We start from the raw sequence: 13,229 nt of genomic DNA on the forward strand, positions 1-13,229 counted from the left end.
GACTGGTTTTATATGAACGATTTCACACAAACCAGAAAAAAATTAAACAATATGTCTGACATATCTCCCTCACTAACTTTAAACATCAGCTATCTGAGCAGCTAACCGATCGCTGCAGCTGTACATAGCCCATCTGTAAATAGCCCATCCAATCTACCTACCCATATTGTTTTTATTTACTTTTTTGCTATTTTGCACACCAGTATTTCTACTTGCACATAATCATCTGCACTTCTATCACTCCAGTGTTAATTTGCTAAATTGTAATTACATCGCCACTATGGCCTATTTATTACCTTACCTCCTCATGCCATTTGCACACACTGTATATAGACTTTTTCCTATTGTGTTATGGACTGTACGTTTGTTTATTCCATGTGTAACTCTGTGTTGTTTGTGTCGCACTGCTTTGCTTTATCTTGGCCAGGTCGCAGTTGTAAATGAGGACTTGTTCTCAACTGGCCTACCTGGCTAAATAAAGGTGAAATAAAAATGAAACGAATAATAAAACTAAAACTATATATTCACAGTTATGAATGAATTATGGTTTATTTGATAGCATTTCATAGTGTGACTGATTTTACTAATTGCTTTAGTACTGTACAAAGTTAGAGGTGTGCTATTTGATAGATTGCCCCGCCCTCCCTACCTCGGGCTTCCAGTGAGGTCAACCTACCCCCACCCCCTCTCGTACTTCTGATTGGGAGACTTTCCCAGGCAGTAGCCTGCCTAGCTCACAAACTACAATCAGGGCGCCCACTCCGACAAGGTTAATTGACCCACAGTCCCACACGGTGACATGATATCATTGACGTGACGTGCAAATGTGCAGGTGCCCCGTGCCTCCCATGTTGCCTATACCTAAATCCGGCACTGTCTGCACATTCTTTTCCTGCCTCTAGCTGCTATTGCCATAGCAAAAGTGATATCCAATCATATCATGAACTCATACATTCCTGCTTGGACATGTTAGGAGTTCATGATATTTTGATGTGCTATATTTGCTATATTGTCAATTAAGGTGACCAGATTTTGGAAATGAGAATTGGGGAAATGTTTTTTTTCTTCTAAACTATGAATGACTTGATTAGATAACTCATGATTTGGATATTTGGGTTCGACCATATCATGGGCTGGTGCTACTAGCTGTAAAAATTAGTGACACCAGGGGAAAATGAGTTGGCGGCGCTCAGTGATGTGGGCTGGTGTGGATAAAATGCCAGGCCCGAATTCTTTGTCCCAGTCTGCCCCTGAAAAAAACCCATCACACTCCTTCAGTCACATTCCAATTCAAGTTACATCCCTACTAAACAGGCTTAGGGGCCTGTGAGGGTAAAACATCCTTTACCTAGATTTATTGCAATGCCTCGGCTGTAGACAAAAGTATGGATGAAGTGAATTGATGCACTCGATCTACCATACGGGTCAAAGTGCACCAACCACTCCTACTTCCTCAGGTATTACATCTGCACATGCTTTATGTGCCACCCCAGAGATAACCCCATTGATAGGCCCTCTGCTTTGAAGATCCATACACACAACATTCCACTCATATCATCTTGAGGCCTAATGCACGCTTCTTCTGCTCCATTGACAAGCAAAAAAAAAAGTGTGACCCTTACTGACACCACTTCACCCAACGCCTCATGCATGACATTTATCGAGACTTCAAACGGATCTCCCAGGTTCCATTAGTTCAAAACTCACTCAGACTAAAAACGAGTCTAGGAGTTTCTTATTTTCCACTACAACTTTACTTCTCGTTTCCTTTCTTGTTCTCCACTGTAACCCAATAACAACGTGATTTCTCATTTATTAACAGATATGATCACCAATGTTTTTTGTACATAAAGGAACAGGTTTCACCTGATTATGCCAAATAATGTTGTGGAAAGGGGTGATAAAGGTGTTATAACCAAAGAGGGACATTATATTTGTTATGAATAGAACATAGCCAAAACCAAATTCAGAGGGGAAATATGGTGTTACACTTCAATGAGTGTTTCAGCTATAGGTAAATCCATTTGAATTCAATCACTTTTTGATGGCATCCCTTTTTATTTGAACAAAACCCATGGTAGAAGTGCTCAAAAAGTAAATTTTTGGATCTGAATACCAAAACATTCAAGCAATAAAGGTTCCCAAAGTTTACCCATTTTGCATACCCCACCATACCATGAGAATTCCATGTTTTCATCACTGGATAGACGGTTGAGATTGATATACCAAAAGCTTACAAACAGGGTTGTCAAACTATTTTATAATTTCTGGAGATTTATTTTATATTGTAAAATTAAGTATTAATAAAAAAGTAAATTATCTAAACCTGTAATCAGATTTTTTTCATATTTGCATTTTAGCCTATTTTACATAATCTAAGATTTATGTATTGTGCCCGCCGTCTGAGAGACAACATGCTCTTGAATACAGGGTGGTGTCATGTTTTGGATGATAAATGTACTAAAATGTAAACTTTCAAATGGTACCACAAAGATGGTTGGAGGTCCACACATCTGAGAATGTTGACATGAATGGGAATATCTGTTGTTTCAAATTATACTGCCAATCCTCCATAGGAAACCTATTGAAATATTGATAATAGAATAGACATGACCATTTAAATTGACATTAAACGGTGGGTGGACTGAAGGTCATAGTTGTGGTAGTAATTAGAAGTAAAAATGTCAATTGCAGTGGTCTGAAGGAATAGGTCTGTTCTATGAGTTATATTTCTATGATTAAAATGACGCCCACCCTGTATTCAAGAGCATGTTGTGTCTAAACTGACGGTGTCTCAAAACTCAGATAATGTGAAATAGGGTCCAGGCTGCAAGATTGGAGTTTACGCGTCACTTTCTGACAACTTCTTCCATGGGAAAACATGTACACAAAGTTATGTTTAAATCATAAGGGATGCTGTCAAAGTGAGTCAATTCAAATGGATTTACTGTGCCAGCACACCAAACAACAAGTCTGTATCATGTGAGAATGTGAGCGTACCCAGAGCGTACCCACTCTAAGACACTTCACATGATAACCATAAAATGTCAGCTAAACTAAAGAATGGCTCCCAGATATCCCCAGCGCACACCTCAAGCCACACTGCTACGACTTCTCCACGTTGTGGACACTCCTATGTTTGATAAGGTTACTCTGGAAGGAGAAGCTCTTGTAACATAGTTTGCACTTGAAGGGCCTCTCCTTGGTGTGAACGGTCTGATGCTGCTTGATATATTTAGTCTTAGCGAAGCGCTTCCCACACGTGGGGCAGGCGTATGGCTTTTCGGCGTCCGTCCTAATGCTCGGCCTCCCACGTTGTGGCACAATGACACCAGAGGAGGGAGAAGCAGGAGCCACCACCCTCAGGTGGTTAGTCTTTGAGCTCCCTCCTTGACCTCTAGCCATTGTTTGGGTGTTGTTGGGATTGTGTGATGTGTTATAGGCTAGGTACCTCTTGTGGTGAACGCCAATCCTGGCCCTGTCTGTATTTGTGGGGTAACCATGAGGCAGCTGAGGATGGCTAGACCCAGGCCCAGGCCTTCTATGAACCCAGTCACTAGTCATTAGAGAAGACAGACTTCCTGTTAGACTATCACCAGGGGTGTCTCCCACCACTCTCTGTGAAGGCTGAAGCCCAGGGTGACCTGCTCTGTTCATCGTGGATACTGTGGTGTTTGTATCATAGGAACAGGAGGGTCTATCTCTATCAGCTCCAGGCCCTGCTTCATCCCTGCACTGAGACTGTGAAGAGAAGGGTCTGGGCTGCGGACTGGATCCCTGACTGGAGCCTCTGTCTATCTGATGACCACCAGGACTGAGGTTGTTCAGTCCACCTGTCCACTGGTTGTGTTCTGTGTGGTGGTGGTGTCTCTGTCCCTCGTGGTTCGGTCCTGGTTCTAACTCGGGAAGGAAGAGCGATGGCTCCTGATCCAGGGTTCTGATCTGGGGCCAGGGTTTGTGACCAGACGCTTCAGAAGTCCACTCTCCCTCGCCAGCAACACCGGATTTCAGCAGGTCCTCATGGACTGCAGACTGCAAACAACGATTGTACAGAAAAGCATCCAAGTTTATACAAGAAACTCTTTGCTGTGAAACATGACATTATAAAATGTGAACCACAGTCAAGCCCATCTCTCACACTGTGATTCAAGTACGTAACAATATGGAGCCATTGGAGTTTATTATAAAAAATGTCCTTATGTGTTGATTAAAGAATTGAGTATGTTTTGGTTTGACTGAGTTAAGGGAAAATCTTCCTGAAATATATTTTTTTGAAAGTCAGTCAGCACAGAGTCGATTTTGTATTTAATTTAAACCTAATGGTGATACACTCACATTTTTCTGTTTAACCTTTATTTAACTAGGCAAATCAGTTAAGTACAAATTCTTATTTACAATGACGGCCTAGGAACAGTGGGTTAACTGCCTTGTTCAGGGGCAGAACGACAGATTTTTACCACATAATGTGAAGTACAGTACTTTTATTGCACAAAGTGATATGTGACAAATAGAATAACTTCTCACTATGGTAACACTTTACCTTTTCTTTAAATCTGGTACCCTCACTTCGATAAAATTCATTTCTGAATATTTTAGAGAATGTTCAACATTACACACAGCTTCACTACTTCCTGTCAAGTAAACATGAATTAAGGCACTATCATTTCCTCGTTATAAAACACCAGCATCAAACAACATGATAAGGTTGTCACTCTTCATCAGTGAAGCATTTTTACAGACACCATCACACCAACCATTACTATATCATCTACTCTGTCTCATCATACTCATTCTTTCCCCAGTTCACCTCATCCAGTTTCCTACTACATCTGAAAGCTCCTCTCTGAGAACCTCTTCCCACAGTGCATACAGGCAAACAGCCTCTCTCCCATGTGGACCTTCAGGTGCATCTTCAGCTGGTAAAAAAAAACCCCTCCCAAATGGATTCCCATCCACTGACCTCAGCCATGTCGCCTCTGGTATTGGCCTGCTCAATGATGTCGTCCCCCGGGGCCTTGGCTGCACCCATCTGGGTCTGGGAATCCAAGATGTCTGCCCAGTCTCCTCTGTTAGCCTCCAGCCAACCACCTGCAGGAAGAGGTTAGAAAATAGACGTTTAAAAACATGGCAGAGACAACTCTACATATGGGGACCGTACTTGTGAACTTTTGCTTAGACCATTGTTTAATCCATCAGTCTAAAATGGCTAGCTGCTAGCTTTTCTCATAGGGAAACCTGGCCAAATTAGCCACAACGCTGTGGAAGGCCAGCTGAGCATATAATTATATCCGTTAACAAAATAACAAATCAACCCATCAGAGACCTTAAACGGTTGAGCCGCCATCCATTCACATTTGTTCAATAGGTCAATTTGGCCAACTGCTTGGTTGAATTTGTTACCCATGATCTAAGCGGAGTAGTGGCGTCATACACTAAAGTGGTCTACTCCAGATGTTGGCATATGGTGGCTGTGAGTTCAAATCCCATTCGGGGCAAGATTATTTTTAAAAGAGAGAACCCTCCACTGCTGGCCATCAAGTGAAATAGCCGATTATCAAAATGCATATAAAACCTTGTACAATTAAGTGTACATGTCTAAGTAACTTCGCCTATATTCATTGTAGCGACAAATATATCTGTATTAAGCCTGTTTTATAGCAAGCATTTTGGTCTGAGTGACTATAAGTTGTGAAGCCAGGAGAAGGCTAGGCTTCACCTCAGTGGATTCCTGGAGAAGCTGCGCCCTCATTGGACACTTGGTGAACCTACCCAGACAAGTCAATTTATACTTTGTTACACATGAGACAAGGAACGCTAGATAATGATTCTAAAAACGCATAAAAAATGTTGTGTGCCCTACCCTACATGTAGGCAAGTGTACACAACCATGCAGCCTCATATGCTAACATATGTTCAGGTCCTAGCAGTATGTTTGAAGAAGGTTGAAGAAAGGCCTAGCTCCTTATGAAATGAATTCTTAATTTTTAAGGTGATGACTGCACTTTTCTTCTCAACACAACACCACAATACCACAATGAATGTTCACATGTCAAAGGAAAAATGATGACTCCATTGGGGATTTGATCTTAAATCGCAAGCTGTGAAAATTGTCAGGAACTAGGCATCTTACACTGTGAGCCAATTGTCCAGACCCATTTTTGCATGTGATGCAGTTTGAGTATCGGAATGTGTGGGTGGACTCCTGGTAAGGATGCTTTAGGGTCGTTCCACCTCAAGAGGATTTTGACACCCACCATCTCAGATTGTGCTGAAATTGTTTTTGTTGTTTGAAACAGATTAGCATTCCTGCAACATTATTTGCTTGAAATATAATTTCAACTCTGAGAAATGAAGCTAATTGATTGCACCCAAAATTGGCCATTTTAATTTATAGGATTCATATATTGTTCAATAAATATAACACCTAACATCCGATTTGGACCAAACTTTTTTCTAACAATAATTTGGACATGAGGAATCCAAATAAACTGTCAAACACCACCCATGGACCCTCCACACCAATTCCACCCAAGTGAATTTGGTGATTCCCCCCCCTCCCCCCCATTCAGAGAAATTTGTCTTAAGTTGTTAGGTGTATGTCCATTCCTACATCCTGATATTCCTGCATGAAGGCTATATGTATTTCTCCCTTACCTTGCTCCCCCATCTTTAGTCCACTCAGCAGATCAATGCTCTCTGGTTCATCTTCTATAGTCTCCTCTTTGACCAGCAGCAGATCAGGCTTCCCATCCTCTATGTCTACTGACTGTAATAGATGCAGAGTGAGAGGATGTTGGATTAAGAAATTCGCTATGAGTACTATTCAAACATGGCGTAGCAGTGCAGACGTGGTTTGTCGTCCTCTCGTTTACTTTTTGTTTTTTTCGTCTTTTTTGTATATATTTCAATTTATTTTTCAATCTATTTTCCATTTTAAAATTAAATATACCATCCGGTAACCCGCCTCACCCAATGTGACACGGATCCGCAATTTTTTTAGACCTTATAGCCAAAACCTCCATCAGAAGCTGCTTCGCGGCTTCCCTGTTCCATCTATTGCTGTTCAGTGGACCCTATGATCACTTGGCTACATAGCTGATGCCTGCTGGACTGTTCATTTATCACGGTACTCCACTTTGTTTACTTTTGTTTATCTGTCGGCCCTATCCCCGAACTCAGGCCCTGTGTGTAGTTAACCGACCCTCTCTGCCCATTCATCGCCATTTTACCTGTTGTTGTTGTCTTAGCTGATTAGCTGTTGTCGTCTTACCCGTTGTTGTCTTAGCTAGCTCTCCCAATCAACACCTGTGATTGCTTTATGCCTCGCTTTCTGTCTCTCTCAAATGTCAATATGCCTTGTATACTGTTGTTTAGGATAGTTATCATTGTTTTAGTTTACTGCGGAGCCCCTAGTCCCACTCTACATGCCTCAAATACCTCCTTTGTCCCACCACCCACACATGCGGTGACCTCACCCAGTATAACAAGCGTGTCCAGAGATGCAACCTCTCTTATCATCACTCAGTGCTTGGGCTTAGCTCCACAGTACCCGCACCCCACCATACCCCTGTCTGCACATTATGCCCTGAATCTATTCCACCATGCCCAGAAATCTGCTCCTTTTATTCTCTGTCCCCAACGCACTAGATGACCAGTTTTGCTAGCCTTTAGCCGTACCCTCATCCTACTCCTCCTCCGTTCCTCGGGTGAAGTGGAGGTTAATCCAGGCCCTGCGTGTCCCCAGGCACTCCCATTTGTTGACTTCTGTAATCAAAAAAGCCTTGGTTTCATGCATGTTAACATCAGAAGCCTCCTCCCTAAGTTTGTTTTACTCACTGCTTTAGCACACTCCGCCAACCCTGATGATCTTGCCGTGTCTGAATCCTGGCTTAGGAAGGCCACCAAAAATTAGGAGATTTCCATACCCAACTACAACATTTTGTTCTGTCATACTTTCCAGGTCTATGCCCAAACATTTCGAGCTTTAATTTTTAAAATTTATCTCTCCAGAAATAAGTCTCTCACTGTTGCCACCTGTTATAGACCCCCCTCAGCTCCCAGCTGTGCCCTAGACACCATATGTTAATTGATTGCCCCCCATCTATCTTCAGAGTTCGTTCTGTTAGGTGGCCTAAACTGGGATATGCTTAACACCCCAGCAGTCCTACAATCTAAGCTAGATGCCCTCAATCTCACACAAATGATCAAGAAAACTACCAGGTACAACCCTAAATCCGTAAACATGGGCAACCTCATAGATATTATCCTGACCAACTTGCACTCCAAATACACCTCTGCTGTTTTCAATCAGGATCTCAGCGATCACTGCCTCATTGCCTGTATCCGCTATGGGTCCGCGGTCAAACGACCGCCCCTCATCACTGTCAAACGCTCCCTTAAACACTTCTGCGAGCAGGCCTTTCTAATCGCCCTGGCCCAGGTATCCTGGAAGGATATTGACCTCATCCCGGCAGTAGAGGATGCCTGGTCGTTCTTTAAAAGTAATTTCCTCACCATCTTAAATAAGCATGCCCCTTTCAAAAAGTGTAGAACTAAGAACAGATATAGCCCTTGGTTCACTCCAGACCTGACTGCCCTTGACCAGCACAAAAACATCCTGTGGCGGACTGCAATAGCATCGAAATGTCCCCCGCGATATGCAACTGTTCAGGGAAGTCAGGAACCAAAACACGCAGTCAGTCAGGAAAGCAAAGGCTAGCTTTGTCAAACAGAAATTTGCATCCTGTAGCTCTAACTCCAAAAAGTTTTGGGACACTGTAAAGTCCATGGAGAACAAGAGCACCTCCTCCCAGCTGCCCACTGCACTGAGGCTAGGTAACACGGTCACCACCGATAAATCCATGACAATCGAAAATTTCAATAAGCATTTCTCTACGGCTGGCCATGTTTTCCTCCTGGCTACCCCAACCCCGGCCAACAGCTCCGCACCCCCGCAGCTACTTGCCCGAGCCTCCCCAGCTTCTCCTTCACCCAAATCCAGAAAGCAGATGTTCTGAAAGAGCTGCAAAACCTGGACCCGTACAAATCAGCTGGGCTAGACAATCTGGACCCTCTCTTTCTAAAATTATCCGCCGCCATTGTTGCAACCCCTATTGTTGTCTGCTCAACCTCCCTAAAAATTTGAAAGCTGCCGCGGTCATCCCCCTCTTCAAAGGGGGTGACACTCTAGACCCAAACTGTTATAGACCTATATCCATCCTGCCCTGCCTTTCTAAAGTCTTCGAAAGCCAAGTTAATAAACAGATCACTGACCATTTTGAATCCCACCGTACCTTCTCCGCTGTGCACTCCGGTTTCCGAGCTGATCTTGGGTGCACCTCAGCCACACTCAAGGTACTAAACGATATCATAACCGCCATCGATAAAAGACAGTACTGTGCAGCCGTCTTCATCGACCTGGCCAAGGCTTTCGACTCTGTCAATCACTGTAATCTTATCGGCAGACTCAATAGCCTTGGTTTCTCAAATGACTGCCTCACCTGGTTCACCAACTACTTCGCAGACAGAGGTCAGTGTGTCAAATCGGAGGGCCTGTTGTCCAGACCTCTGGCAATCTCTATGGGGGTACCACAGGGTTCAATTCTCGGGTCAACTCTTTTCTCTGTATATATCAACGATGTCGCTCTTGCTGCGGGTGATTCCCTGATCCACCTCTACGCAGACGACACCATTCTGTATACATCTAGCCCTTCTTTGGAATCTGTGTTAACTAACCTCCAAACGAGCTGCAATGCCATACAACACTCCTTCCGTGGCCTCCAACTGCTCTTAAAAGCTAGTAAAAGCAAATGCATGCTTTTCAGCCATTCGCTGCCCGCACCCGCCGGCCCGACTAGCATCGCTACTCTGGACGGTTCTGACCTAGAATATGTGGACAACTACAAATACCTAGGTGTCTCGCTAGACTGTAAACTCTCCTTCCAGACTCATATCAAACATCCCCAATCCAAAATCAAATCTAGAATCGGCTATCTATTTCGGAACAAAGCCCCTTTCACTCAAGCCGCCAAACTTACCCTAGTAAAACTGACTATCCTACCAATCCTCGACTTCGGCAATGTCATCTACAAAATAGCTTCCAATACTCTACTCAGCAAATTGGATGCAGTCTATCACAGTGCCATCCGTTTTGTTACCAAAGCCCCTAATCCCACCCACCACTGTGACCTGTATGCTCTAGTCGGCTGGCCCTCGCTACATATTCGTCGCCAGACCCACTGGCTCCAGGTCATCTATAAGTCTATGCTAGGTAAAGCTCCGCCTTATCTCAGCTCACTGGTCACGATAACAACACCCACCCATAGCACGCGCTCCAGCAGAGATATCTCACTGGTCATCCCCAAAGCCAACACCTCCTTTGGCCGCCTTTCCTTCCTGTTCTCTGCTGCCAGTGACTGGAACGAATTGCAAAAATCGCTGTAAATAGCCCACCCAATCTACCTACCTCATCCCCATATTGTGTTTATTTACTTTTCTGCTCTTTTGCACACCAGTATCACTACTTGCACATCATCATCTGCTCATCTATCACTCCATTGTTAATCTGCTAAATTGTAATTACTTCGCTACTATGGCCTATTTATTGCCTTACCTCCTCATGCCATTTGCACACACTGTATATAGACTTTCTTTTTTTTCTATTGCGTTATGGACTGTACACTTGTTTATTCCATGTGTAACTCTGTGTTGTTGTTTGTGTCGCACTGCTTTGCTTTATCTTGACCAGGTCGCAGTTGTAAATGAGAACTTGTTCTCAACTGGCCTACCTGGTTAAATAAAGGTGAAATAAAAATTAAATAAAAAAAATATTAACATTTTAGTTGATTTGATACTATGCAAACGTGTTAGTTGATTTTATTTTATTATTTGACACTCATTCACGGTTTGATCATTGAAAGACATGGCCCGTGTCCGAATACCCATATTTGCATCCTAAATAGTAAGCGGTTTGAGTATACGAAAAAATTAAAGTTTAATAGTATGCGTCGTTTCGAAAATCGAGTATACTTGAAATGCCTGAATGTCATAACGCTATTGTTATTTTACTGCTGCTGTTTAACAAATAATTAATTTTATTTTCTACTTAACACTTATTTTTCTTAAAACTTCTTAAAGCATTGTTGGTTAAGGGCTTGTAAGTAAGGATTTCACTGTAAGGTCTACAACTGTTGTATTCGGGCGCATGTGGCAAATAAAATGTGATACTCTTTTTGGCTTTGACAACAGCTGATCAATTAGATATAGGGATGTGCAACCGAAATCAACTAATAACAGGAAACAACGCAGGCAAAACTGATCCTAGATCAGCACTCCTACTCTGAGAGGCTCTCTGGATACAGGCCCTGACCTAACACCATACAGACAGTAGTTCACAGTGGGCTCACCTCAGTGAGACTGTGTGTGGTCCTGTGCTGCTCAGCTGGTTCCTCTGTGGGTTCAGGAGGAGGTGTAGTCTGGTTGTCCTCCATAACCATGGTCCCCTCAGGGTTGTCCTCCATGACCATGGTCTCCTCAGGGTTCCCCAGACCCTCCTCACACCCCTCCTCCTTCACCAGCAGCACCTCCTCCTCCTGGTAGAGACAGGTGATACAGATTACACCGACACACACTCCCTCAGGTACGTACACAAAGATAATAAACACACTTTCAACATGGAGTGTTTACCCATCCCCACTATGTTTGAGTCCTGTACTGTAGTTACAGAATGACTTCATTGTTGTTAAACCCATCAGATGGACATAAATATGATGTTGTGGGTAAATAAGTGTCAGCTATGATAAGTCAAAAGTCATCATCAGACAAACCAGACTAAACTATTTTGACGTATATAGTAGGTTTTTTTTGTTTTTTTTTCCTACCACCCATCCCTTAATTGCAGTAAACTAATGGACAACTTCCAGCTTATACATAATACATACATTTTACGGACATAGTATATTTGACTAGTTCTCTTTTTTTTGGCACACCCTTCAGCTACCCTCAACCCCTCCCATCTATCCCTGAAGACCATCCCGTTTTGATTTCTAATTGCCATATATTTTTCAAATGTGCTGTTTTACCAAAGTTCTGAACCTTTCTATTCTCATAGTTTCTACAATTGTCAATTAATGAACATTTTTGCTAAGAGTATTATTATATTTTTGATTGATTGACTATGACTTTTAAAAATCACCCAGCAGTGCTATTTGCAGAGTTTGCACCAGGTAAATGTAGCAATTGTTCAGCCATTCCTGAACCTGCGACCAAAATCAAGCTACATATGGGCAATAGCAAAACAAGTGATCTAATGATTCTGTCCCTCCGCAGCAAAAACTATTCAGACCCCTTCCCATTTTCCAGATTTTGTTATGTTACAGCCTTATTTTAACATTGATTAAATTAATATTTTTCCTCATCAATCTACACACAATACCCCATAATGACAAAGCGAAAACAGGTTTTTAGACATTTTTGAACTTTTATCAAATAAAAAAATCAACTGAAAAACCTTATTTACATAAGTATTCAGACCCTTTGCCATGAGACTTGAAATTGAGCTCAGGTGCATCCTGTTTCCATTGACCATTCTTGAGATGTTTCTACAACTTGATTGGAATCCACCTGTGATAAATTGATTGGACATGATTTGGAAAGGCACACACCTGTCTATATACGGTCCCACAGTTGACAATGCATGTCAGAGCAGAAACCAAGCCATGAAGTCGAAGGAATTGTTCGTAGCGCTCCGAGACAGGATTGTGTCGAGGCACAGATCTGGGGAAGGGTACCAAAACATTTCCGCAGCATTGAAGGTCCCCAAGAATACAGTGGCCTCCATCATTCTTAAACAGAAGAAGACTCTTCCAAGAGTCTCTTCCTAGAGCTGGCCGACCGGCCAAACTGAGCAATTGGGGGAGAAGGAACTTGGTCAGGGAGGTGACCAAGAACTCGATGGTCACTCAGAGAGCATCTGTGGAGATGGGAGAACTTTCCAGAAGGTCAACAATTTCCTCAACACTCCACCAATAAGGCCTTTATGGTAGAGTGGCCAGCCACTCCTCAGTAAAAGGCACGTGACACCCCGCTTGAAGTTTGCCAAAAGGCACCTAAAGACCATGAGAAACAAGATTCTTTGGTCTGATGAAACCAATATTTAACTTTTTGGTCTGGAGGACACCTGGCACCATCCCTACGGTGAAGCATGGTGGTGGCAGCATCATGCTGGGGAT

General features: G+C 42.9%; 1 protein-coding gene across 1 annotated transcript; it reads right to left on the minus strand.

The window, feature by feature from the left end:
* Positions 1-523: 523 nt before the first annotated feature.
* LOC115201911 (zinc finger protein 629-like) lies at positions 524-11,456 on the minus strand. The gene is made up of 4 exons (XM_029765799.1): positions 11,406-11,456; positions 6,655-6,766; positions 4,961-5,088; positions 524-4,032 (listed from the first exon to the last, which is right to left on the minus strand). Exons 2-4 carry the CDS (start codon positions 6,665-6,667, stop codon positions 3,106-3,108), a joined length of 1,068 nt encoding a protein of 355 aa, XP_029621659.1. The 5' UTR covers positions 6,668-6,766; positions 11,406-11,456; the 3' UTR covers positions 524-3,105.
* Between the last annotated feature and the right edge of the window lie 1,773 nt (positions 11,457-13,229).

Source organism: Salmo trutta, chromosome 11 (assembly GCF_901001165.1).
Source record: "Salmo trutta chromosome 11, fSalTru1.1, whole genome shotgun sequence".
Classification (NCBI taxonomy): Eukaryota; Metazoa; Chordata; class Actinopteri; order Salmoniformes; family Salmonidae; genus Salmo; species Salmo trutta.